At 34.0% G+C, this 27,405-nt stretch overlaps 1 protein-coding gene across 1 annotated transcript; it reads right to left on the minus strand.

Moving 5' to 3' along the window:
* Nucleotides 1-3,077: 3,077 nt before the first annotated feature.
* LOC141284572 (dipeptidyl peptidase 1-like) lies at nt 3,078-12,457 on the minus strand. Its single transcript, XM_073817557.1, has 7 exons — nt 12,172-12,457; nt 10,299-10,444; nt 9,187-9,350; nt 8,889-9,044; nt 8,672-8,787; nt 6,287-6,418; nt 3,078-4,759 (listed from the first exon to the last, which is right to left on the minus strand). Exons 1-7 carry the CDS (start codon nt 12,323-12,325, stop codon nt 4,260-4,262), a joined length of 1,368 nt encoding a protein of 455 aa, XP_073673658.1. The 5' UTR covers nt 12,326-12,457; the 3' UTR covers nt 3,078-4,259.
* Nucleotides 12,458-27,405: the final 14,948 nt, after the last annotated feature.

The following is a 27,405-nucleotide window of genomic DNA, read 5'->3' on the forward strand; positions in this document are numbered from 1 at the left end:
GATTTATTACAAAATAATATAAATCATTTTTTTTTTAAGAAAATCGTGTATGTATGCATTCACTGAGAGGAAAAGAAAACTCCTCTATACTGGAGGAAAAAAAAACTTAGGGAGATGTATTATTCCTATTTTTACCCAAAATAATGTGTTAATATACATTTAATACAATATGTATGTAATATAATGTTTCACTCGTACAGGAAATCCCTAATATGGACAAAGGTATATGCTTTCGCATAGCTAAATAAAACTCCGATAGAGACATTTTAACATGGAGACATTTCTGTACGATTGCGACTAATGGTTTATCTCTGTTCTTCAAGCAATATCGGGTATTTTTATATGAATTAACTATAGATACAATGCAATGCTGATCAGCAGCCTTTTAAAATAATGATTTTGCCTCATTCTGTGATGTGAAACCACGTCAGATCACAAAAGGAAGTTATTTTAAACACTCGACTGATGATATTAAATTAATTTGGAGCAAAAACATTAAAATGTTCTCAATAGACAATAGGTTTGTAAACAAACTCAAAATCATGCAAAATCCATGCACGCGTTCTACTGCGGTAAATTTGAACGCAGACTGTTTTTTTTTTTCATACGTTCGACACATATGCCGCTCTGGTGCGTCACTAGTTTTGTGGTCAGAAGGTGTGTGCGGCTTGTAAAATATTTAAGTTTAAAGAAAATAACACCTCGTGGGAAATTTTTCTGGAATTCTCATTTTTCTCAGATTAATTGGCATAAGACGTGGCTTGTTCCTTTTAGATTTTGTATCATAAATAAAGTTAGGGAATTACATTTGAAAATATTACACAATATATATTCCACAAACATGTTTATTTCAAAATTTAAACCGGTTGATAATCTTTGTAGTTTCTGCAAGACCGAACAAGAATCGTTAATTCATCTTTTTTTATAGTTGTTCATTTTGCATGACATTTTGGAAAAGTGTGGAAAGTTATCTGGCATTTAAAACAAAACATTCAATAATTCTAGAAGGGAAACAGATTATTACATTTTTTGATTGTAGAGATAGAAGTTTATGTAATATTGTTAATATTTTCATTTTATTAGGTAAGTTCCATATTCATAAAGCTAAATTTTCTAAATCAAGACCATGCTTTAAATTTTTCCAAACTGAATCTGAATTATATTTTAAGTCTCTTAAATTGGTAAAAAAATAAGAAAGCTGTCAGCAACTGATATATATTCCAAATTTTTCAATTGAAAATAGAAAAATAATTTTAGATTTTAAAATAATAAAAGTTTGTATGTCTGTTTTTAATTTTTGCATCTTGTATCTGATTGCTTTGATGGCTTTATTTATTTATTTTTTATTATTTTTTTTACTTCTGTGTACCTTTTGTTTACGAACTGTGATGTTTGTTAATTGAATTCTAATTAAAAAAAAAATTAAAAAAAAAAAAAAAGGTGTGTGCGGCTTGAAGTTGCGCTACGCACACACCGACCGGTGTATGACATTAAAGTAGCGCAAGAGTGATTTGAAAGCACGCAGAGCCAGCTGTGTTATATAGCTCTTGTGGTACTTTGATTTTAAACACGGATCTTTCTGCGCAGCGCCGCTTTAAGTGGAACGCCCCTAAAAATACAATTGACAACCTCGCGATCGCGGGGCCCTCCCCTTAAGACGGGGCCCTAGGCGACCGCCTGTATCGCCTGTTGGACGGGCCGGCACTGCAGACCAAACTGTAAGTCGTAGAGACTTGAAACTTGGAGGGATTGTAGTACTCAACATCTTCAAACCCTATTGTAATTTTTAGAATGGCCAAGAATCAGTAATATTAATCTAAAACTGATAGAGCAGATCAAATCGTAAGTCGTAGAGACTTCAAACTTGGAGGGATGGTAGTGCTCACAACATCTACAATGTCGCCAAGGCTCGCCCCAGTCAGCCTGACGGGAGCGCTACAGCGATCTTAATTATGAAATTGGTCATAAATTCTTAAGGTCAGAATTTTGGGGTATTTGGCATTTAAAAAAAAAAAAAAACTTTTGCAAACTAGTCCTAGGCTTTTCGCCTGATCGGAAACCAAGCCAGTAGAGTAAGATTCTCCGGAGAGTGAATATCAATAATTATCCCCCAAAAAAAGTTGAACTCACCATCAGCTGCTTAAACTAAAACGGCTATAACTTTTAGGGAATGATATCTACCAAACTCACATCACATATGTAAGAGCTGAATCTTGGTGGTGCTACTCAACTACTCAACCGTTTGTCCTAGGACATGAAATTGGGCGGTGATATTGTAGTTTTAAAGGGCGTAAACGATTGTATATTTTGCACATTTTTTCACGCGACATACATATCATACGATAGACCTCTAGAACCACTAAACCATTTGTTTAAAAAAAAAAAACTTTTGCAAACTAGTCCTAGGTTTTTCGCTCACTCTGGAAAAAACTTTCAACTCTGTTCCTTAAAAAAAAAAAAAAAAAAAAAAAAAAAAGACCCCGCCTTAAGAGTGCCCAATAACATGCCAACACCCCAGCGTCATTCAACCTATGAGAAAAACAGAGAGAATAGAAGCAACAGTGCAATGCAGGAAAAATATCGAAAAGAAACAATTATTCTCATAACATGAACGGATGCCAAAACTTTCGAAAGGGGCAGAGCTGCTTTAACTTAAATGGCTATAACTTTTGAAAGGAATTAAATATCTTTGCAAAATGCATAACACATATGTCAGAGCGGAATCTAAGGTCACATGGAAAAAAAGTTGTGGCTCTTGGACACTTGGTGGCACTATAAGATGGAAAAAAAACAAAACAAATGTCAATAACTATGCAACCATTTGTCCTATTGACATGAAAATTGGTACGCATGGTCTTGGTCAAAAGTGGTTATAAGGACATTTACATATCTCTAAAAACATGGCTGCTGTAGGCCAATGAACTTTGAGCACCCATTAGACAAGGTAAACAGGTTGATCGGAACAAACTCAGTGGGCCTGTTTGACCTACGGCCTTAAAGGTCTGCAAGAAAATTGAAATAAATCTTGAATTTATCGTTTAGGCTACACAAAAGTCAAGTACACCAAAGGTCAAAAGTACCTTAAAAAGCAGCTTTATTAAAGATCATGACACATACAGGAGCACAAAAAAGGCCAAAATCGAAGATTGTGATTAAACCATTGGATTCAAACAGTCCTGAGCAGCTTAACTGTTGGCAGAGGACTCAAAATATACATACGTACACATCCCTTTAGTCTATTGCTATTGATAAAGTGATTGTTCATTAAACCACAAGTACTGATTTTCCTGAGAGCAATTGCCAACTTGATATTCTCGGAATACAAAATGACTTTATGTCCAGTTAAAAGAGTGGTGTAAAATTGACAAAGCAGAGTGCAAATGTGACATTCAGAGCTCACATGGATCAATGAGAAACTAAAATCCCTTTTTATTCTAAAAAACACACTTTAAGCAATTGAGGCACATCGTAGAACTTGAAGGCACTCAACTTTCATTAGCACTTAATGAAAATCAAACGAATTAAATGGAACATGGAAGTCGAAGAGAATGAACAGATTGAGACAGCAGGTCAGTTGCAACAAAACACGGCACTGCAAAATCCAGAGGCAAGACCTACAAAGACTTTTAGATCAATTTAAATCCATAACTACACTTTAGACAGGGTTGGTTTTGGGTGTCAGCAACAATTGGACGAGTTGGTGACCCAAGACAGGAACACGACAGGCCGAATCAGACGTTTTTCCAGGTAGACAGGTGGCTCAGAGGAAGATGATAACTGGGGGATTTGAAGAGACAGAAACTAAATGGCCTCACCATTGTTCTTTAAAGGGCTGCCAAAAACAGAAGGAACCGTAAAAGCCACAGAAGATGAATACATTCTCTAGAGGCCAGCAAGAGAAAGTCAAAGCTCTGGAGACAGAGCTGATGTCAACTCGCAAGGAACCAGACCGAAAAGAGAAGCCAAAATGAAGCGTAAGCTTCATAATGTGAGGAATTGGGAAATGAGAGTGAATCAGTTCTATAGAGACTTGTCATTTCACAAGTTCAAACTGTTTGCTACGAAAAGGAACCTTTAAGACAGAAATTTTCTGAAGTTCAATCTACATGGCCTCTTTGATCACTTTGAACCTGTCTGGTGGAGGTCTAAACAATTTAGAAGTTTAAAACTTGTTAAAGTCGCACCGTTTTCCCTTTTTTAGAATTGCCATTATTTTACCCGACCATGCTTGCTTCAACTGACCAATTTGTCTACGCTTTTTAAAGTTGGGCGATTGGTGTAGCCGCTACAGCAATGCTCTCAATGGCACATTCATCCGTTCCACGACGGATTTTGAAAAACCCATTCTCGCCCCATCCGGTTCCCCAGCTGTTCTTCACGATCCAGTACTTCTCGCCGGTCTTATGGCACTTCCCATATCCCACCAACAACACGGCGTGATTGGTCAGCTCAAACGGATTGACAGAGTCACGGAGGCCGGTGTGATGGTAGATGCCCTCTTTGTAGTTCATGAAATCGGGGTACACCTCCAGGGCCACGCCCATGGGGCCGTTCCTCACCAGCTCCAGCATCATGGCCGCCTCACTGCAACCGCCATAAAACCCACCCACGTAGTGATATTCTGAGGCATAGTACCTTGTGCATTTCTCAGGTACTTTGCAGGGAGAATCATCCCCCGTGTAGGGGAAACAGTCCTCCTCCACAATACCGAAGTCCTGGATGTATTTACCGATCAGGTATGGGAAACCTCCATCACAACCTGTACAAAAGACAACAAAAATCAATTGAAATACAGACTAAAATCCAAAATGTTACCTTCAGAACATTCAATTAATTGCAAAATTTTGGGAAGAATATAGATTGGTTGACATAGGTAACTTAAAGTAAAACCATAACTTACTCTACCAGTCAAAAGTTTTAAATGATTTTTAAAGAAGTCTCTTCTGCTTACCAAGCCTGGATTTATTTGATCCAAAATACAGCAAAAGCAGTAATATTGTGAAATATTTTTACGATTTAAAATATCTGCTTTCTATTTGAATAGCTTTGATCACATGAATTGTATTTTCAAAATATAAATTTTTAGCATCATCACTCTAGTCTTCAGTGTCACATGATCCTTCAGAAATCATTCTAATATGCTAGTTTGCTGTTCAAGAAACATTTTTATTAATATTTAAAACAAATAAGTACACTTTTTTTAGGATTCTTTGAATAGATAGATCACAATAGATGAAATAAAAAGCTTTTGTAACAGTATTTTTTTTTTATACAGGGGGAAGGAAATTAAAATTTTAATTAATATTTTATTTAGCAATGATGCTTTAAATTGCTCAAAAGTGATGAAAGACATTTCTATTTTAGGTAAATGCTGTTTTAATAAATTTTCTTTTTATCAAAGAAACCTGGGGAAAAAAAAAACTTGTTCCATTTGTTTTCAACAAATATTTTTGAGCAGCAAATCAGAATATTAGAATGCCTTCTGGAGGATCATGTGACTAAAAATTCTAATGATGCTAAAAATTCAGCTTTGAAATCACAGGAATAAATTACATTTTAAAATATATTCAAATAGGAAACAGTCATAAATATTCAAAATACTTAATGTTACCATTTTTGCTGTACTTGGATAAAAAACAAAACAAAACAAACAAACACAACATTAAAAACCCTTCTGTTATTAAAAAAAATAAAAATAAATAAAATTGACTGGTAGTGTAAAACTTAACTGAAATAAAATGTTTAATGTTTTACATTTTTTAAATTTTATTTAATTTTATTTGTATGTTATTTCAGCCAATTCCCAAGACAACTATCTTTTAGTTTCAACATTATCTTTTAGTTTCAGTTGATGTACTTGTGTAAAATTACTACCAATTCATTAATATTTCCATAATAAAAATACATTGTCGCTAAATTTCTTTGTTTTAAATTATCGATTTTAGAATTATCGATCCTAACAAACCATACATCAATGGCCAAAGCTTATTAATTTTCGATCAAGTATAAGTGTATAAGAATAATATAATTTTACATCCCTAAAGAAATCAATCTTTCTGACCTTATAAAACCTACAGGAAAGGAAAAAAAGGAACCCAAAGTCAAACATTTACGCAAGGAATCCATTCTGATCTCAATCGGATTGTGTAACCATAATTCCTGAGGGTACTGGAAAGGCAAACAGTCACGGTTTTATAACTGCAAATACGCAGACAGGCCCTCTGAAGTTCACCACAGATACAGGTCACATTAAATACTGCCTCAGGGCATCAACATGGGCTTTTACCTTGAGAATACTGGGAGCAGGACACCACTTGCTGCGGACTGAACACGGGCTGCTGCGTGTTGTTCGTCCGGATTCGGACTCGCGCTTCAAGCATTCCCATAGTGGCGAAGGAGTAACAGCTGCCGCATTGAGCTTGAGAAAGAAAGGAAAGTAAATCATTTAGAGATGAAACATGACAATTTACAACCTCATTACTTTTGCCCTACACAATTGTGCTTTAATCCACTCTCCTTCCTCCTCTAATGTATACAGAGCATCTGAAGGAGCTCTTAACTAAAGTGAGACACGATTGGCTCTGAAAGGAACAAGCCACTCCAGACACATCGACCATCGCTTGAAGAGGTGATCATCTCCTCACTTACTTTAGAGAGAAGAAATACTAGTTTGTTTTTATAATCAATGGTAAAAGACTGACTTATCTAAAAGATGAGATTGTAAAGCTCAGTAATAGGACTTCAGTACAAATGGAAGGAAACAAATTCAAGTCATACTGAGATACTGAGAACAGCTATAACATCGAAGAGGATTAGACAGCTTAAGACAAAGAGAAATAAGAGGACTTTAAACAGACAAACCAGTGACAAGGGCTGATTATCTTAGTCATGGGACCACAGATCTCAAACCACTTTAAAATATCCATTTCCTAAAAATACGAGTCAAAATACTAGTAATTACCCAACAAGACACATCTAAAATAAAAATTAAAAAAAAGGACAAGTGGCATAAACATTAAAAAAAAAATGAAATAAAAAGCACACAAGTTGCTACAACTAGCAGTAGAACTAAAATTATATAAAAATTAAAACTGAAAAAAAAATAAATTTAAACCCTCAAATAAAAAAAAATAAAAAAAAAGTAATAAATTAAAAAAAATTAAACAAAAATATATATATAAAAAAACGAACAAAAAAAAAAGGTACTACAACTAGCAGTACAAATATAAAACTAAAAACCTAAAATATAAAAAGACAAGTAAAATACAAACTTAAAAATGAAAAGCACACAAGTTAGAACTGAAAATATAAAACAAAAAAAAACTAAGAATTAAAAAAAAAACTAATAAGCACAAGTTACTACAACCAGTAGAACTAAAAATATAACTAAAAAAACCTGAAGCCTAAAAAAACAAATATAAAAAAGCTAAAAAAAAAAAAAAACTCAAATAAATGAGAATAAAAAGCACAAGTTACTACAACTAGTAATAAAACTAAAAACATAATTAAAATAAAATAATAAACTAAAGAAAAATATAACCCCCATAAAAAAACACAAGTTACTACAACTAGTAGTAGAACTAAATATAAACTACAAAAAACCCTCAAATAAATAAAAATGAAAGTTACTAACTAAAAAAAAAAAAAGCACAAGTTACTAGTAGTAGAACTAAAAAAAATAAATAAAACTACATATAAAAACACACTACAAAATAAAAAAAAATAAATGCTGAGAGTTTCAATTTTGCTGTTGTGTTAATTTCATTAAAAAAATCTGATTCCAGAGATATCTAAAACTACTTGTCAAAGCAATGAAGTCCAGTAAACTCAAGTAGTTAAGTTAGAATATTTTGGAAAAATAATGTTATGTCAGTTAGACTTGGTTAATGGTTGAGAAAACATAAAATAAGTTGACTCAAAAAATTTCAAGTGTTCTTTAATTGATATAGTAAGTTGGCTCAACTTACTGTTAGTTATTTCAACAACTACGCTTAAGTTGAGTGAACTTGACACCTAGTGTTTGCTAAATATAACTGAGTCATTGCAAAAAGATGACTTGACCAAGTCAAGTTGAGTCAACAAATCATTTTTTACAGTCTAAAAAAATAAATAAATAAAACTACATATAAAAACACACTACAAAATATTTTATAAGCCCTCAAAAAAAAAAAAAAAAAAAAAAAAAAACACTAAATTTTTTAAAAGCCCATTGAAAATTCATGAAATTCTATAGTAGCAATAGCAAAAAAAAAAAAAAAAAAAAGCCGGTCTTAAGGAATTGGCAGAGGTTCCTTTACAATTTTTATTATACATATACAAATAAATAAATAAATAAAAATTCTACAATCATTTAATTTCAGTAAAAAAAACAACAACAATAGTCTATCACACACTAGACTGATCTCCCGGTAGCATTTCTAGCATCTTTTACCAGGCTGTTCTATAGTAAGAACAGCTACACCACTCAATAACACACACTTCCAGGACTGGAGAGTGAACGCATTTAATCGATCAATAGTAGCTTATTGAAGTGATTCCCAGGACTCAACTGGAGGTGGTAAAGGACTGCAAGTGATTTCTGATATAAATCACATGCTCAACTCTGTGCAATACAAGACAGACTGATGCAACCATTTGGTTGCAGTATTTTCTTTTACTCTTTCACACACACCTTGGTTGCGGACAGGGCTGACATAACTGACTCCATTCACGTTTCTCCAGTCCCAGTGTTCTGGAAGACTGGCCGCCATCTTACTGTCTGCAGAAACTGTCACAGGCCTGACACGTCTACAAGAAAGACAAAGAGACATGAAATCACAATCAACCATTTACCTTCTAAATGAAAAACTGTTGCTCCTAATATTCAGCACTAGTTAAAGTGAGCGTACCGTGGTATACGAGAGGCATGCCCTCCTGATCTCCTCAGCATCTCCTGTATGGTGAGGGTCTGATAGAGACTGTATGTTGTGGCTTTCCAGGACTTCTGAACAGAGTTTATTTGATCCACAAAGTTCATGTCGTTTTTGTACGGGAGCTTCATGAGCCTGGAGATCATGTAAGATGAATCAATAAATGCATCAATCATTCAAGGTTGATGAAATCACATGAGATCTTATCAGGACATAGAGAGCAAGATAAAGGACAATTGAGTCACGAGAGACAAACAAAGACTGCTGACACGCTTACAGTTTGTGTTCGAATCCAAGCATGTGACTGTGGTCAATTCGTGGTGGGATGGGCTGCACTTTCTTCCCAGTGAAACAGCCCCAGTTGTTTCCTAAAACATCATGAACCCAACCGGGCAGCGTCTGATCACAGTAACTGGTCACTTCTGAACCCTGCTGAGAATACTACACACGTAGAGAAAAAAAAAATACAATGCAATTAAATTTTGAATGACCTAATCATTCTATGTGATTCTAAAGCAACATCATGTGATCCTACTGATGCTAGGAATGTGCAAAATCACATTTTAAAGATTAACCTAGTCATAAAATTGTTTGTGAATTTGTATATGAAGGCAAAAGTCTTTATTCTGTTCACTTTTAATTACTGGAACTCAGCAGTGTTGCTACTTCTAACTAAAACTAACAAAAAATATGGTAACTGAAATTAAATTATTAAAAATAAAGCATTAAAAGCAAAACGACAAGCATATAAATTAATAAAAAGTTATTTTTTTTAATCAAACTATCAAAAAAAAATTTTTTGGTAACCGGTTTAAAAAAAATAAAGTAATTTTTTTTTTTTTTTAATAAAATCTAAAATTTTATACAAATATATAAACATGTAGATAAATATGCAAATGACAAGCATATATAAAAAAAAAGCTAAAAATGAAAAAGCAAAAAAAAAAAAAAAAAAATCCAACTATCAAAACATGTTTTGGTAACAAATTAAATTACAAATAAAGTGTAAAAGAATAATATATACATATAAAAAGACAAGCATATAAAACTACTAAATTTTAAAAAAAAACAAATTACATTAAAAATACCTGAAAAAAAATTGCAATTAAAAATAAAGTATTAAAAAAAAAAGCATACAAATTACTCAAACTAAAAATTAAAAACTCATTCCAAACAATGTTGTAATTGCAATAAAAAAAAATTACATTGGGACCTTATCCTAGTAATAAAAAAAAATAAATAAATAAAAAAAACACATTCCACAATTGAGCTAGACAGAGCAGCAAAACACAAAAGAGCTGAGGTCAGAATTTCCCTCATTGTGAAACCTCAGTCATCTGATCAGTCATGTGTCGTTACCCGAGACTGAAAGTGTCTCATCATGCTTACCTTGAAAAACCCAAACCATTTGTAGTCATTGATCACCACTTCAAAGCCTTGGTTATAAATCAGAGTGAAGAACCCAGTGTGACCAAGATCATCCACAGCAACATACAACTTCTGCAGGTCCACGGTCACAGTCTTCACTGACTTTCCTGTTGACAAGTCCACAAAGTTTAATTTAGAACCTTAAGGAAGTAGCTTTGATAATATGCAAACACAACAACTGCAACTCAAAACCTGAGCTGCCTGTATATACAGCATTATTATGTGCTTTTGAATGTTTAGATGCACCTCTGGTGCCTACAAATGCTGCTTATAATGGCATTTAACAAGGTTTTAAAACACAGCCAATATTAAAAAGGAAAAGGAAACATAATGAAATATAAACCAAAAATGACACTGAAATTGATACTTTTGTACTCTCAGACAGCATTAAAGTAGTAATATAATATTGTTAATTGAGGTAAACATGCTTTAATGTACTGACACTAACAATATAATATAATATACTACGTTTTTAAGATGGCATTCTTGGAGTAACTTGGAAAAAAACCATGGTATTTGAGCACGGTAGTCATTCAGTAGCATGGTAAATATCAAAGTATACTGTCAACGTTACTAGTGTACCATGGTAGCACCTCAGTACCAGTGTTTTTAAGAGTATACAAAAAGTCAACGAGTATAAAGTAGTTACTTTGGAGTAACTTGGAAATACCATGGTATATTATTTACCATGCTACGGAGTGATTAATATACCATGGTATTTTCAAATAAGCTACATTATACTTTTGGCTTTTGTATACTCTTAAAAACATTTATACTGTGGTACCACCATGGTACTAGTATTAACATTATACTTGGATATTTACCAGGCTACTGAGTGATTACCATGTTAATATACCATGGTATTTCCAAGTGACTCCAAAGTAACTACTTTATACTTGTTGGCTTCTTGTATACTCTTAAAAACCCTGGTACTGTGGTACTACCATGATACTATCATTTACATTATAGTTTGATATTTACCATGCTACTGAGGAATTACTACGTTAATATACTATGGTATTTCCAAGTTGCTCCAAAGTAACTACTTTATACTTGTTGACTTTTTGTTTTCTTTTTAAAACACTGGTACTGTGGTACTACCATGATACTAGCATTTACATTATACTTTGATATTTACCATGCTACTGAGGGATTACTACGTTAATATACTATGGTATTTCCAAGTTGCTCCAAAGTAACTACTTTATACTTGTTGACTTTTTGTTTTCTTTTTAAAACACTGGTACTGTGGTACTACCATGATACTAGCATTTACATTATACTTTGATATTTACCATGCTACTGAGGGATTACTACGTTAATATACTATGGTATTTCCAAGTTGCTCCAAAGTAACTACTTTATACTTGTTGACTTTTTGTTTTCTTTTTAAAACACTGGTACTGTGGTACTACCATGATACTAGCATTTACATTATACTTTGATATTTACCATGCCTCTGAGTAAAAGTAACACTAACAAGTATGACTACTACGACCATGTTTTTTGCCACGGTATTCTTGGAGTAACTTGGAAATACCATGGTATATGAATCATTTAGTAGCATGATAACTATCAAACAAAGCATAATGGCTATGTTAATCATTGCACCATGGTACACCACAGTGTCAAATGTTATTAAGAGAATACAAAGTACATCTTTATGCCATTAACGCTTCATTTTAGTGTCATGCCTATTGGTAGGTCGATCATATTAAAAATAGGCACAGATGTTCAGGTGAAGACCCCAGCGTGAAACCGAAAGTAAACTAAACTTCCGTGTGGAAGACACTGATTCAGATAGCTGTGATGGTCTGATCTGATCTTGTCTGACCTGTGCTGGAGCAGTTGATGGTTCGATCTTGACCCACATTATTTACGCTGAAGATCCAGGTGCCCAGCAGGTCCTCATAGGTGCAGTTGGCTGGAGTGTCGGCCGCAGACCCGCCGATAAACGCTAACAAAACAATCACAGCGAGAGCGCGCATCGTGACTGTCCGATTATATGTAACGGGACAGCGCGGGGAGTTAAACACTGATCGGACGCAAGGAAACAAACGCGTGTCCTTCTCGTCCTTCCGCGCACCTGCAGTAGTAAAACTCTCTGGTGACCAGCCGTGTGCTACTTTATACAACGATGATCATATGACACGAGTCACGTGATAGAACAGTGAGCGCGTGCGCGCGCAGAAGTACTTCTGTCACTCAAAAAAAAAAAAAAAAAAAAAACATTAATCATGCAAACATACGCAGTTGATTCTATCACACACACAATAATTAAGTCTTTTGACAAACACGCATTAACTCAATCACATAAATACATACATTAATCACACCAACAGACAAACGCATATTATTTGGTTATGGAAACACATTATATACACTCAGTTAAAACCATGTAGGCCCACACACAAAAACAACAACCATAGTTTAAATCAGAAATACATTACATAACGTACCCTTTTGAAAAGAAGTGCACTTAAGTATACTTTTATAAAGACTTTTATGTAAAAACATAAGTGCAAATTAAAAGTTATGTTTTCACCGCTTATTTTGTGTAATTAATTTCAAATGTATCATTTTAAAGTTATATTAAATGCAGTTAGTTTAGTTAAAATTTTTAAACCACTTTAGTACATCTTTATATGTACTTTTATGATTCCTTCTAGTGTTTTTAAAATATGATTAAAGTGATACACTGATCGGACACTGATCGGACACTGATAATTGCTTGTAGTGTCTTTAAAATATGATTAAAGTTTACTGCTTAATGTGCTGACAAGCAATTAATGTGAACTAAAATATACTTTAATGTCAGTTTACAATATACTTAAGTGTGAATTAAATGTAATGTTTTTAAAAACCTAATGCATGTTATTTGTAATTAATTTCAAATATATAACCATTTAAAATTACATTAAATTCAATTAGTTGAACTTTTGAGTGATGTTTCTGAACCACTTAAGTAGGGCTTTAGTACTTCTTTATATGTACTTTCATAATTTCTTCTAGTGTCTTTAAAATATGATTAAAGTGGGCTGCTTAATGTACTGACAAGCAATTAATGTGAACAAAAATGTACTTTAATGTCAGTTAACAATACACTTAAGTGTGAATTAAATGTAATGTTTTTGACAACCTAATGCATATTATTTGTAATTAATTTCAAATATATCAGTTTAAAATTACATTAAATGCAATTAGTTAAACGTTTGAGTGATTTTGTTTTAAACCACTTAAGTGGGACTTTTATACGTCTTTATATGTACTTTCATAATTGCTTCTAGTGTCTTTAAAGTACGATTAAAGTGCATTGTTCAATGTGCTGACAAGCAATTAGTGTGAACTAAAATATACTTTAATGTCGGTTAACAATATACTTAAGTGTGAATTAAATGTAATGTTTTCGACCATCTAATGCATATTATTTGTAATTGATTTCAAATATATCACAGTTTAAAATCACATTAAATGCAATTTTTATTATTGTTTACACTTTAGTGACACTTGAGTATATTTTATATGTACATTGAAATATGGTAAATATGGACTTCTGAATAATAAGCAATTAATGTGAACTAAAATATACTTTAATATCATTTACATGTGTACTATTATATAATTAAATACACTACCAGTCAAAAGTTTGGACACACTTCCCCATTCTCTTTGATGAGGAAGTGTGTCCAAACTTTTGACTAGTAGTGTATTTAATTATTTAGGTAGTGTATATTTCTAATTATATCTCTAATAATGAAGTTGCACAATTTTATTTAAAAAATATCTATAGTGCATTGCAAATGCTGTTTCATGTTGAATTTGAATTCTAATGATTTTTTCAAGAAATATGTCTCCAAATATTAAAGCAATAGAAACATGCAAATCCTTGGAGGCACCCTTACGAAAATGAACCATGGTTTTATTTAATGTTTTTTGGCATATTGATTACCACAATTTTACAAATACCAAGGTTAAACTAAGGTTAGTTTAGAAAAACAATGGTTAATTTGTGGTTAACATTGTTCAACCATGGTTCATTTTCGTGAGGGCAGATCTTTAGTGAAGTGAAAATGTGGAGTTAGGACCTTTAAACCTGAGTCACGCACTTCTGTGGGGATTTTATAACCGCTTTAACAGCAAAACAACAGAAGGACGTGCCAGTGAGGATTTACTCATTTTACTTCTGACTTTCTCTTTTTCTTCTTAAACATTTAGTTTTTTTAGGCGGTTACCATTTTATGGATATGTTACATAAAATTTTGTGCTTATTACAAAGTTTATTAAAATGACCCATTCAGTTGCAATATTGATAAGGTTGCTTCACGCTATATTTTAAAGGTCCCATATCGTCAAAATCAAAATTTCCTGGCTTTTTTCATGATAACTAAGGTCTAGGGGCTATCTAACTACCATATGAGTTTCAAAACAGTCAATCCACAGTAAACTGCACACAGCCTGCTTAAAGTAGCTGTTCATTTTCACGAGCAGCTGTGACTTCCGTAACGATGTGACGCCCGATCGACTCAAGTCACCGCCTTCAGTCACAAACCAACGTCCCACCCTCCTTTTGTCAAACCCCCAGACAACAACGCATCCATTCCATTGAGCAACAACAACAGGAAAACAAGTGGAGAAAACCCTGTTCAGTCGATAGATGTCAAGCTACGATCATTACACAGGCTTCAGAACAACGTTAATATAAGAGACCAGCGGCACGTCAACTTCAGCCTCTTTCACACAGCGATTCCGGTAAATACACGGATAATGTGTCCCACGATTTGTTCCGGAATTGTTTAATTTGGTTCATTCACAGTTGTTTTCCGGAATCTGTGCGTGCTTTACACACAAACCATAAAGACATGTGACGTTTGGATGTGAGATGTAATGCGACGCGTACGTTTCACTAAACTGAAACTAACCTGAACAAACTGTGCTTCAGCGCTGATAGTGAGGAGCTGGCTCTGCCTGATCGCCGCTTCATTCCACTTTGCACGTAACGTTATTTTTCGTTGTGAAGAGTCGCTTGATAACGTGCATCATTACTACAACACTGCCTTTAGGTTCTGGCTTTGGTTCACACAGTTCCCGTAATTTTCCAGAATCAGCGCGCATTGTGAAAGGGGCTTTACTAAAGCAACAGTTATGTAGCCTACTGCATTCGGTGTTTGTAAAAGAAAAAACATTAATGATCATTCTAAAATATCCTGTTGAGTATCAGCTCTCTCTATTGCTCTGAGCTCGCTTACGCTTACAGCATACATGACCGTAGTTACCTGTGATTGGCCTGGTTGTGCGTCACTCAGAAAACAACAGGCCAATCAGAAGAGAGGCTCATGAATATTAATTAGATGGGCCAAAACCGACCTGTTTTTGACAGAGCTCCTAAAAAAGGAGCTGTAAAAATATATTGAGATGGATTTTGGCACTTATACCGCAAATATATATTCTTAAGGACATCAACAAATAAAATAAACCTCCAGAAATGTGTACGATATGGGACCTTTAAAGAATAGTTGATCCAAAAATGAAAATTTGCTTTATTTTTCTCACCTTCAGGCCATCCAAGATGTAGATGAGTTTGTATCTGCATCAGAACAGATTTGGAGAAATGTAGCATTACATCACTTGCTCACCAGTGGATCCTCTGCAAGTGAATGGGTGCCATCAGAATCTCTAAACAGCTGAAAAAAATCACAGTAATCCACAAGTAATCCACAAGTAATCCACACCACTCCAGTCCATCAGTTAACGTCTTCAGAAGCCAAAAACTGTCATGACTCTAGGCTGTGGGTTCCCTCAGCCACCTGAGGTCGCTGTTTCCCCTTCCCTTACACTGTACTTCCCTGATTGTATACACCTGTCTTGTGATCGTTTCACTCGTCTCAACTCACACCTGTTCACAATTATACAGACTTTAAAGCTGCTCATCTCTCACTCCTTATTCTGGCTGCATTGTCTTCGTGTGTGTTTCCCTGTTCCTGATTCCAGACCAGGTTTCCTGTTTTGAATTTCAATTCTAGTTGTGTTGTGCCGTGTTGGCCTTTTGTTTGTTTATTTGTGTTTTGTTTCATTAAAATCCTTTCCCTGCATTTTGGACCCTGACCTCATCCGTGAACCGTGACAAAAACTGCATGTTTGTAAGAAATAATTCCATTATTAAGATGTTTAACATCAAACCATTGCTTCCTGCTAAAATACCACAAGTCCATAATCCATAATAATGCTTCCTTCAGTAAAAAAATGTCCATCCCCTGTTGTCCTCTCACATCAAAATCCACCCACATACAGTTGAAGTCAAAAGTTTACATACACCTTGCAGAATCTGCAAATAATAGATAATAAAAAATGCATGTTATTTTTTATTTAGTACTGACCTGAATAAGATATTTAACTTAAAAGATGTCCACAAGAGAAAATAATAGTTGAATTTATAAAAATGACCCTGTTCAAAAGTTTACATACACTTGATTCTTAATACTGTCTTGTTACCTGAATGATCCACAGCTGTTTTTTGTTTAGTGATAGTTGTTCATGAGTCCCTTGTTTGTCCTGAACAGTTAAACTGCTTGCTGTTCTTCAGAAAAGTCCTTCAGGTCCCACAGATTCTTTGTTTTTTTTTTTAAGCATTTTTGTGTACTTGAACCCTTTCCAATAATGATTGTATGATTTTGAGATCCATTTTTTCACACTGAGGACAACTGAGGGACTCATATACAACTGTTACAGAAGGTTCAAATGCTCCCTGATGCTTCAGAAGGAAAAACCATGCATTAAGAGACGGGGGTGAAAACTTTTTAAAGGAATGAAGATGTGTACATTTGCTTAAATGTCATATTTTTTCATTTAGTACTGCCCTTCAGAAGCTAAAGAAGATACTTACATGTTTCCCAGAAGGCAAAATAAGTAAAATTTACCCTGATCTTCAAATTTAAAACGTTTTCACCCCCTGGCTCTTAATGCATTATTTTTCTTTCTGGAACATCAGTGAGAGTCTGAACCTTCTGTAATAGTTGCATATGAGTCCCTCAGTTGTCCTCAGTGTGAAAAGATGAATCTCAAAATCATACATTAATTGTTGGAAAGGGATCAAATACACAAAAATGCTGAAAAAACAAATATTTTGTGGGACCTGAAGGATTTTTCTGAAGAACAGCAGGTAGTTTAACTACCTTAAAAAGTCTCATGAACAACTATCACTAAACAAAAAAAAAAAACACAGCTGTGGATCATTCAGGTGACAACAGTATTAAGAATCAAGTGTATGTAAACTTTTGAACAGGGTCATTTTTATAAATTCAACTATTATTTTCTCTTGTGGGCTATATGTAAACATCTTTTATGTGAAATATCTTATTCAGGTCAGTACTAAATAAACAATAACATGCATTTTGTATGATCCCTCTTATTTTGGTAAAATAATTAACATTTTACAGATTCTGCAAGGTGTATGTAAACTTTTGACTTCAACTGTATTTGTTTAGACCTGTTTTGTACTGTTTTGGGTTGCAAACTAGGCTTGATCTGTGCAGATTTCTCTCCTAAATTCAGATCAGATGACTTTTTCACTGAAGAAAACTATATAACAGAGGGATTTGTTTCTTAAAAATACACAGCTTTTCACTACACAAGACATTAACTGATGGACTGGAGTGGTGTGAATTATTGTGATGTTTTTATCAGCTGTTTGGACTCTCGTTCTGACGGCACCCATTCACTGAAGAGCATCCATTGGTGAGCAAGTGATGTAATGCTACATTTCTCCAAATCTGATGAAGAAACAAACTCATCTACATCTTGGATTGGCCTGAGGGTGAGTTCATTTTCATCAGATGGGTCAGACTCTTATTCTCATAATTGCAGTTTCTACCGAAGCCAGCGACAACCAATCACAAACTTGTCAATACTTGCCACGTTAATTATTCATGTGCTTTGAACAGTTACAGCAACATTCACATGCAAGTTTCAGCACCTGATGGTTGGGAAACTGTGGAAAAACCCAACAGATTTCCATATATTTGCCAGGCCGCAGAATGTAGCTTCGGCAAACACACACACACACACACGCACTAAATCATTAAGACTTTAAGCAGCATAACACACATTTGACACCTTTGGGAACAGTAATGTGCCCGGCTGCTGTATGAACGAAAACTTCCTCGCCCCATTAGTGGTTTAAACACCTAATGATGCAGTAAGCAACTAGATATATGGAGCCAGCAAACATTGCCTGCGTTATTTTTTCCTAAATGCTATTGGCTGATTAAATTTAGAGCTCTTTAAGACAGAAAAGGCCATCTGACGTCCCCCTCTGAGCTCAGCTGTCTCTTCTCCTGAACGAACAAGTCGGTGCATTTAACGAGCCTCATTAACCAATCAGAACAGAGCGGGGTGGGGGAAGACAAAGAGGAGCAATTACCACAACGACTATGATTCACACACTCCATCCTAACAGCCCAGAATAGACAGCGCAGAACGCTGAAATGCACAGGAATTAGTCACTCGGGCTATTTAGATATACAGTGTGTGTGTGTTAGGAAGACAGCGAGAAACAGAAGGAAGTGAGAGTTTGAGTGCGTCCACTTTAAAACAGCTGTTTTATTTGGAGTCCTGGTGCGGCACCAGGGTTTCGTCTGCCAGAATTGTTTTCGATCATTGCCGTATCGCTGACACTAATGAGAAGATGATTTCAGGGCAGTTTCCTGATGCTGTTATGCTTGTGAAGTGGGAAATGAAAAGGAGAGATCGCAGAGCGCTAGCTTATTGCACTACCGCTTGGGATTTATAAAACAGTGTGTCAAACAGAAGACACTTATGAAAATAAAGCTAGTAGAGAAACCATTTTGGGTTCTTTAAATGAGCTTTCAATGATCAGTTTTTGAAAGAACGATTTTATTAATAATTTTATTTGGCACATTCATATACACTACCAGTCAACAGTTTTTGAACAGTGAGATTTTTTTTATTTTTTTATTTAAGTTGTCTCTTCAGCTTACCAAGTTTGCATTTATTTGATCCAAAGTACAGTAAAAATAAATTAAAATAAAGGTTTTTAAATATATTTAAAAATGTAATTTATTTCTGCAATCTAAACTAAATTTGCTGGTCAATTTTTTATTTTTATTTTTATTGTTATCAATATTTAAAACTGTATTTATTTTACAAAAAGCTTTTGTAACATTATACACTACACCATTCAAAAGCTTTGAGTCAGCATAATTATTTATTTATTTTTGGGGGAAAGTATGTATAGAAATTAATATTTTATTTAGCAAGGATGCTTTAAATTGATCAAAAGTGATGATAAAGACATTTATAATATTACAAAAGATTTTTATGTCAAATGAATGCTGTTCTTCTGAACATTCTGTTCATCAAAGAAACCTAACATAATATCATAATAATAAATGTTTTTGAGCAGCAAATCAGAACAATACAATGACTTCTGAAGGATCATGTGACTGGAGTAATGATGCTAAAAATTCAGCTTTGAAATCACAGAAATAAATTACATTTTAAAATATATTCAAATAGAAAACAGTTATTTTAAATAGTACAAATATTTCTAAATTTTACTGTTTTTGCTGTACTTTGGATCAAATATATGCAGGCTTGGTGAGCAGAAGACACTTCTTTAAAAAACATGAAAAATCTTACTGTTCAAAAACTTGAATGTGCACTTGATTATATCATAAGTATTTTTTAAAAGTTGTATTTGCAGATATAATTTTAATGAAATAAAAAGCCACTTAAGTATGCTTACACTTTCAAATCTATTTCTTAACACAAAAAAAGGGAAAAAAGGATTTTAATAAGCACTTTTTGTAATGAAATTTCATGTAAAAGATGTACTTAAGTGGCTCAGTAAATCACACATAAGTTCAAGTTACATTTAACATATAATACATTTCTGTTATAATGCATTTTTTTATTGAAAATAACATGCAGTTAAATGTCTGAAAACGTGACTTTTAGTTCACAATTAAATATATTTGTTTAAAGTATATATATAATTTTCTGTAACAAGTACTTTTTCACAAGGACAATCATTTGCATGATTTGAAATACCTTATTTACCCTAGAAAGTTCATACTATTAACATAAGTGTACATATTACAGATAAGATACAAAGTAGTCCCTTTTTTCTGACATTGTATGTAAGGGGTGGACACACAGTACTATACTGCAGAAATAGTAGTAGTAGCACAGCCATTATTATTAGTCAGTGATGTTCTGCTGTTACAGATGAGCACATAGTACAAGTAAAATGTAAAAAAGGAAGCATCCTTTAAGCTTCATGGTCTTGTGGAGGAGCTTCGAGTATGAGGGCTCTTCAGATTGACAGCTGTGTGTGTGTGTGTGTGTGTGTGTGTATGTGTGTGTGTGTGCTTCTAAAGTGGTCTCATATGTGATTAGTGTAATCACCACACATTTTCACACTGTGTGTTTGAATGACGTGATCTCGGGGTCTTGAATTCTAACTCGCTACTGTTTGATGCTCTCGCCCACACGTAATTACATAAGCTCGCCATCTGCTGTCAATCCAGTACAGTGTTAAAACACACACATGCATCTCACCCCAACACGGAAGATTTCTATAGTATGCAGTAGGTATTAACATAGATTTTTTTTCTTTTTTTTATGCACAGAGTACTCTGCATCTGTCAATATTGCATTAAACAGCCAAAGACAGAGACTTGTGGAAGCTTGTTTTCACCATGGTATAAAAAAAAGATTATTGCGACTTTTCATCTCACAATTCTGAGTTGAAGTTAGAATTGCAACATTTGTGAGATACATTATAAACTTGAAATTCTGAGACAGAAAGTTGGAATTGTGAGCTATAAACTCGGAATTGCGAGAAAAAAAAGGTCAAAATTGTGAGATAAGTTGCATTTACCTTTTTATTCCTTGGCAGAAACCAAAAGAAAAAGACTGAATTGCAAGATGTAAACTTGGAACGGCAAGAAAAAAAAATCAGAATTCTGATTTTTGCAATTCTGAGTTGAAGTCAGAATTGGGACATATAAACTCGCAATTGCAATAAAAAGTCACAATTACCTTGTTTTATTCCTTGGCAGAAACAAAAAAAAAAACAGAATTGTAAGATGTAAACTCAGAATTCTAAGAAAAAAGGCATAATTGCGAAATGTAAACTTGGAATTGCATAGGAAAAAAACAGAATTCTGACCTTTTCACAATTCGAAGAAGAAAAGTTGGAATTGTGGGCTATTAACTCGCAATTGTGAGAGAAAAAGTCAAAATTGTGAGATAAAATGTAGCATTTACCCTTTTTATTCCTTGGCAGAAAAAAAATCTGAATTGCAAAATGTAAACTCAAAATTCTGAGAAATAAATCACTTGTAAGATGTCAATTTGGAATTGCAGGAAAAAAAAGTTAGAATTTTGACTTTCTCACAATTCTGAGATGAAAAACTGGAAAAGTTGGAATTGTGAGCTATAAACTCACAATTGTGAGAGAAAAAAGTCAAAATTGTGAGATAAAAAGTCACATTTACCTTTTTATTCCTTGGCAGAAACAAAAAAAAAAACAGAATTGTAAGATGTAAACTCAGAATTCTAAGAAAAAAGGCATAATTGCGAAATGTAAACTTGGAATTGCATAGGAAAAAAACTGAATTCTGACTTTCTCACAATTCTGAGATGAAAAATGGGAAAAGTTGGAATTGTGAGCTATAAACTCACAATTGCAAGAAAAAGTAAAAATTGTGAGGAATAAAAAAACTTTTTTCTTTTTTGTCAGAAAAAAACTGAATTGTAAGATGTAAACTCAGAATTCTGATAAAAAATGGCATAATTGCGAAATTTTTTCTCACAATTCTAAGAAAAGTTGTAATTGTGAGCTATAAACCCACAATTGCGAGAAAAAGTCAATTGTGAGATACAAAGTTGCATTTACCTTTTTATTCATTGGCAGATACAAAAATTGTAAGATGTAAACTCAGAATTCTGAGAAAAAAGGCATAGTTGCGAAATGTAAACTTGGAATTGCAAGATTTTTTTTTTTTTTTTCAGAATTTTGACTTTCTCTTCATGTCTGAGATGAAAAGTTGGAATAGTGAGCTATAAACTCACAATTGCGAGAGAAATAGTCAAAATTGTGAGATAAATTCTCACAATTCTGAGATGAAAAGCTGAAATTGTAAGAGAAAAGGTCAAAACTGTGAGATAAAAATTCAAATTTACCTTTTTTATTCCTTGGCAGAAAAAAAAACAGAATTGCAAGATGTAAACTGTATTTTTTACAGTCTATGATGTAAACACAGAATTCTGAAAAAAGTAATACTTATATGTATTACTTATAAAAAAGTAATATGTAAACTTGGAATTGCATGAAAAAAGAAAAAATCTGAATTCTGACTTTCTCACAATTCTGAGATGAAAAGTTGGAATTGTGAGGAATAAAAATTGCAAGATGTAAACTCAGAATTCTGAAGAAAAAAGTCAGAATTCTGAAATGTAAACTTGGAATTGCAAGGATTCTTTCTTTTCTTGCAATTCTGAGTTAAAGTCAGAATTACGACATATAAAGTCAAAATTGTGAGATATAAACTTGCAATTCTGAGAAGAAAAGTTGGAATTGTGAGCTATAAAGACAATTGCGAGAAAAAGTCAAAATTGTGAGAAATTGGCAGAAACAAAAAAAAACTGAATTGCAAGATGTAAACTTAGAATTCTGTGAAAAAAGTCCTAATTGTAAAATGTAAACTTGAAATTGCAAGAGAAACAAATGTGAGAATTTAGCTTTTTTCACAAATCTGAGATGAAAAGTTGGATTTGTGAGCTATAAACTCGCAATTGCGAGTTGCAAGAGAAAAAAATTGGAATTGCAAGACATTTTTTTCAGAAGTTTCAGAGTTAAAGTCAGAATTGTGACATAAATTCAGAATTGTGAGATATAAACTTGCTATTCTGAGAAGAAAAGATGGAATTGTGAGCTAAAAACTCACAATTGTGAGAAAAAGTCAAAATTGTGAGAGAAAAAATTGAATTTACCATTTTTTATTCCTTGGCAGAAACAAAAAAATGAATTGCAAGATTGAAATTACCTTTTCTTTTTTTCTTTTTGTTAAACTCCATGACTGAAAAAGACTTCCATTAAGACTTAACCTACTATTTAGAAAAAAATGTCGTAGAAACAATTTTCACTCAGAAATTTCTAGTAAATTTCACAATTACTATGGAACAGCAACATGTTGAATTAAACGTAAAATTTTTTTTTTTTTTTTAAATGTTCTCAAAATGCACTTAAATGTACTTCAAAACTGCAAGAATTATTTTTACAGTGTATTTCTAGTGGTCAGAAAGTAATATTAACCATGATTTTTAATATCTCTGTCTAGATGATTTGGTCAGACTGCCGAAAGTTAATAATACATTTTGCAGTTAAAAAGGCAAAAAAAAAAAAAAAAAAAAAACTATTTATAATTACTGAATGAATGTAATGAGGTTGTGTGACCTTTATACTCCAATGTACAGTATATACTGTGCAGTACTATATTGTAGCCATTCTTGCTCTGCATGTTCAGTCACATGTTCACTCATATGACTTTGCTGTATGTGTGTGTGTGTGTGTGTGTGTGTGTGTGTGTAGTGCTGATAAACGAGCTTGGAAGTGAAAACACACGGCTGAAATGATGGAGCACACTGCTGGTCTGCTGCTTTATGATCTGGGCTGGTGAAATAAAGGTCTCATGCAGGGCGAGACTATGAACTAGAGTTGCTGAGATACGATCTCCGTTCTCTCCGTGAGAGAGAAACAAAAGCTCTGGGGAAAATGTTCATGCAGCAGGTTTGCAGCACAGCACTTTTGAGGAAAAGACCTCTGCTGCATGACAATTCTTCAAAATAACAAATAAATTAGCAGCTAAAAATGTCTCTTGTGCATCAACAAATCTAGAAAGGATGGTTCACTTGTACCAATGGGAGATGGAAAATTGTAATTCTGTTTGGTGATGTTATTGGAACAGCTTTAAATTAGGAGAGGAGTGGCATAGAAGCAAATTTCACTCAAAAATCGCTTGTAAATTTTTACAAATAATTGGCAGAGGTGGAAAGTAACGAATTATATTTACTCGCGTTACTGTAATTGAGTAGGTTTTTGTGTACTTCTACTTTTTAAAGTAACTTTTAAAGTTTGTAATTTAACTTTTACTTAAGTACGTTTTGATTTATTCCATGGAATGTCTGGATACTGGATTCTGATTGGCTGGCAGGTGTGCAGTAAAACCGTTTAATGCACAGGTAGTTCCAAGTCAGTTTAATCACCGTTCTATATTAATGCGCTGCTTTAATTGATGCACGCAAACGCACACAGAGAGAGAGAGAGAGAGAGAGAGAGAGAGAGGAGATGGCATTGTGCTGCGCACATACATAAACTTCTTGTCAGCGTTTGCCTGCGATCCTTATTAAAATATCCTAGATACTAGATCGCTACATTATATTCCTCAGCAACGAGGTAGTAAAGCTGCTGTTTTTGAATGAATCGTTGTTTGTAGAGAGAGACGCACAGCATGCAGGTAACGTTACGCACACACACAACTGTCATCTCTCTTGCCTTCACACCCTCTCTTGGTCGATCGATAATCTACTGAAGTAAATGCTAAATTTCATTCAAATAAATGTGATTTTACCGGACTATTTAATCTCTGAGTCTGATTTGAAGCGGCCAGAATGCTAGTGCTGCGTGTCATAACTGACGAAAATAACCGTCTTTTTTATCCATTCAGTCAAATTTTGCGTTGCAAATATCAATCCTAGTTTTAATTTGTCTATAACCATGGAATAAGCGGGATAATCAACGGTTTGCCGTGCGTTAAAGGATTTAAAATGCACTTCGCGGAGGCAACCACCCTCCGCTTCGCGTCGGGCAGTTATTAGCCTCCACGTCGTGCATTTAAAATCCTTTAACGCACGGCAAACCGTTGATTATCCCTTACTTAAGTATTGTACTAAACTACATTCAAAATTATCCATTACTGAGTAAAAAAAAATAAAATAAAATAAAATTAATTAACTAAAATAAATGTGCATGGAGGGAAGGAGGGGGGATCGCGCACTGGAAACTACTAATTGCTTGATGAGCGGGAGAACAAACGCAACGCGTTAACTCAAGAAAGATGGTGACGGACAAGGCATAGTTAGGCAGAGTTACATCTCTTGGTTGTATAACCCCTCTCACCCAGGTCTCGAACCCGGGTCTCCGGCAAGGGAGGAGGACGCACTAACAAGGAGGCTAAAGGCTGTCGCTAGTGCGCCTCTTGAGATCGAGGAGTGAGGTTTACCTGCACAGCACCTACTAGCTGGCCTCCGTTACAGTTGCATGCATGAAGCAGACACGCGCGACCAACGGACAGGCAGAGACAGTGTTGCCAGATTGGAAATGTCCAAGTATCGTACCAGAAGCTCAAAATTATCGTATTTGGGAGAAAATTATCGTATTTGAGTCAAACGTTCAAAATAAAGATATTTATCTAGATGTTACAGCTATTTATCCTTTTCAGCACTCATTTTCTATACTTTATTGTTAAACTAACAACCTCAGTTTTGAAACAACTGACCTAAGTGCGACAGGAACGTTAACTTGTGCTCGTGAGAGAGAGCCATTCTCCACGATGATATTGGTTGAGAAGACGTAAGATTGGATGAAAGACATGCGTAACGCCACATTCACGTCTCTTCACAATCATGAAGGTAGACATAGGATCCACACAGCTAGATCTTTGAGAATAGAAGCTCTATAATTACAACGACCATGGTGTCACAAAATTCTGAAATTATCGTACATTGTGGTATTATTGATCGTACATCGTACAGAGGTCAAAATTATGGTACAAATACGATAATTATCGTACGTCTGGCAACACTGGGCAGAGAAAGGGGTTTAAGTGATAAATAATCAATGTGTAACCTAATAGAAAATATATATTTAATGTTATCCACGTTATATTTCATGTGCAGCAACATTATGAACTTTTATAATGATAGGTTTTGGTCATTAACTTTTAAAAGCATCATTATGCAAACACGAGCAGAGTTCTCGGCATGAAAGACTCGTAAAAGAAAGTTCCTCTTCATTTCTCTTTAATACCGTAGGAAATTAAATTAAACGAAATGTAGATGATGTTAACTGACAGGGCAGTTTAAACAGTGACAGGATTCAAGTAACAACAGAGCGTCCATTAAAGACGAAGTATGTCCCAAAGCTTGCCTACTATTCTGCTACATACTCAAAAGTATGTACTTTTTCTTCACAAAAAGAGTGCATACTTTTAGGGCATAGTATAAGTATGCCAATTAGTAATTTGCTAATCATGGCAACAACATGCTAATTATGCTATAAACATGCTAGTAACTTGTTAATCATGCTAACAACATGATAGTAACTTGCTAGTAATGCTGAAAACAGCAACATGCCAGTAACTTGTTAATCACAGGGCTGCCAACTTTTGAGTTCAGCTTGGAGTGAGAATTCCCACAGCAGTGTCATGCTCCCCCGTAAGAAAATGTTGTACATTTTACAGTTAAATTCATCTATCTGGTGCACTTTGAGAGTTATTCACAATTAAGAGCTCCAATACAGTTTCAGTGTGCAAACTAAACAAAGAAAAAAGCTGGTCAGTTGACTTGATCTTGAGGTTTAAAGGGGACTTAATCCTCTTTTTAGTTGTGATATGGTGTCTCAGTCTAAATTAGAATAAAAAATAATTCGAAAAAAGAATAATGATAATAATAATAATAATTTTATATTATTATTCCAGCGACAGTAATATTGGAAAACATTTCTGTAAAGTAAATAAAAATGAGTATTTCACTGGTATGTTATTTTATCTTATTCTCCAGTAGGGGAATTACAATACTTTTGTTGTAATTTCTACACTTGCAAGCAGGCTCTAAAACTTTTTGCCATATCTGCCATTTTAATCATGATACAAACTAAATTTTTTGGTGATTTGAGAGAATTTACCAGCCATAAATAATTTTTTCTGGCCATAAAACTGTTTTTGCAGTTGCTGCTACTACAACTAAACATATTTAATAAAAAAAATAA

Source organism: Garra rufa, chromosome 14 (genome assembly GCF_049309525.1).
Source record: "Garra rufa chromosome 14, GarRuf1.0, whole genome shotgun sequence".
In the NCBI taxonomy this organism is placed as follows: domain Eukaryota; kingdom Metazoa; phylum Chordata; class Actinopteri; order Cypriniformes; family Cyprinidae; genus Garra; species Garra rufa.

Bases quoted from the DNA above. Each gene is read 5' to 3' on its own strand.
- LOC141284572 (XM_073817557.1), bottom strand. From the start codon at position 12,325: ATGCGCGCTCTCGCTGTGATTGTTTTGTTAGCGTTTATCGGCGGGTCT. The intron at 10,445-12,171 runs GTCAGACAAGAT...ACTTGTCAACAG, and splicing joins CATCAACTGCTCCAGCACAG to GAAAGTCAGTGAAGACTGTG. The intron at 6,419-8,671 runs GTGTGTGTGAAA...TTCTTTCTCAAG, and splicing joins CAGCCCTGTCCGCAACCAAG to CTCAATGCGGCAGCTGTTAC.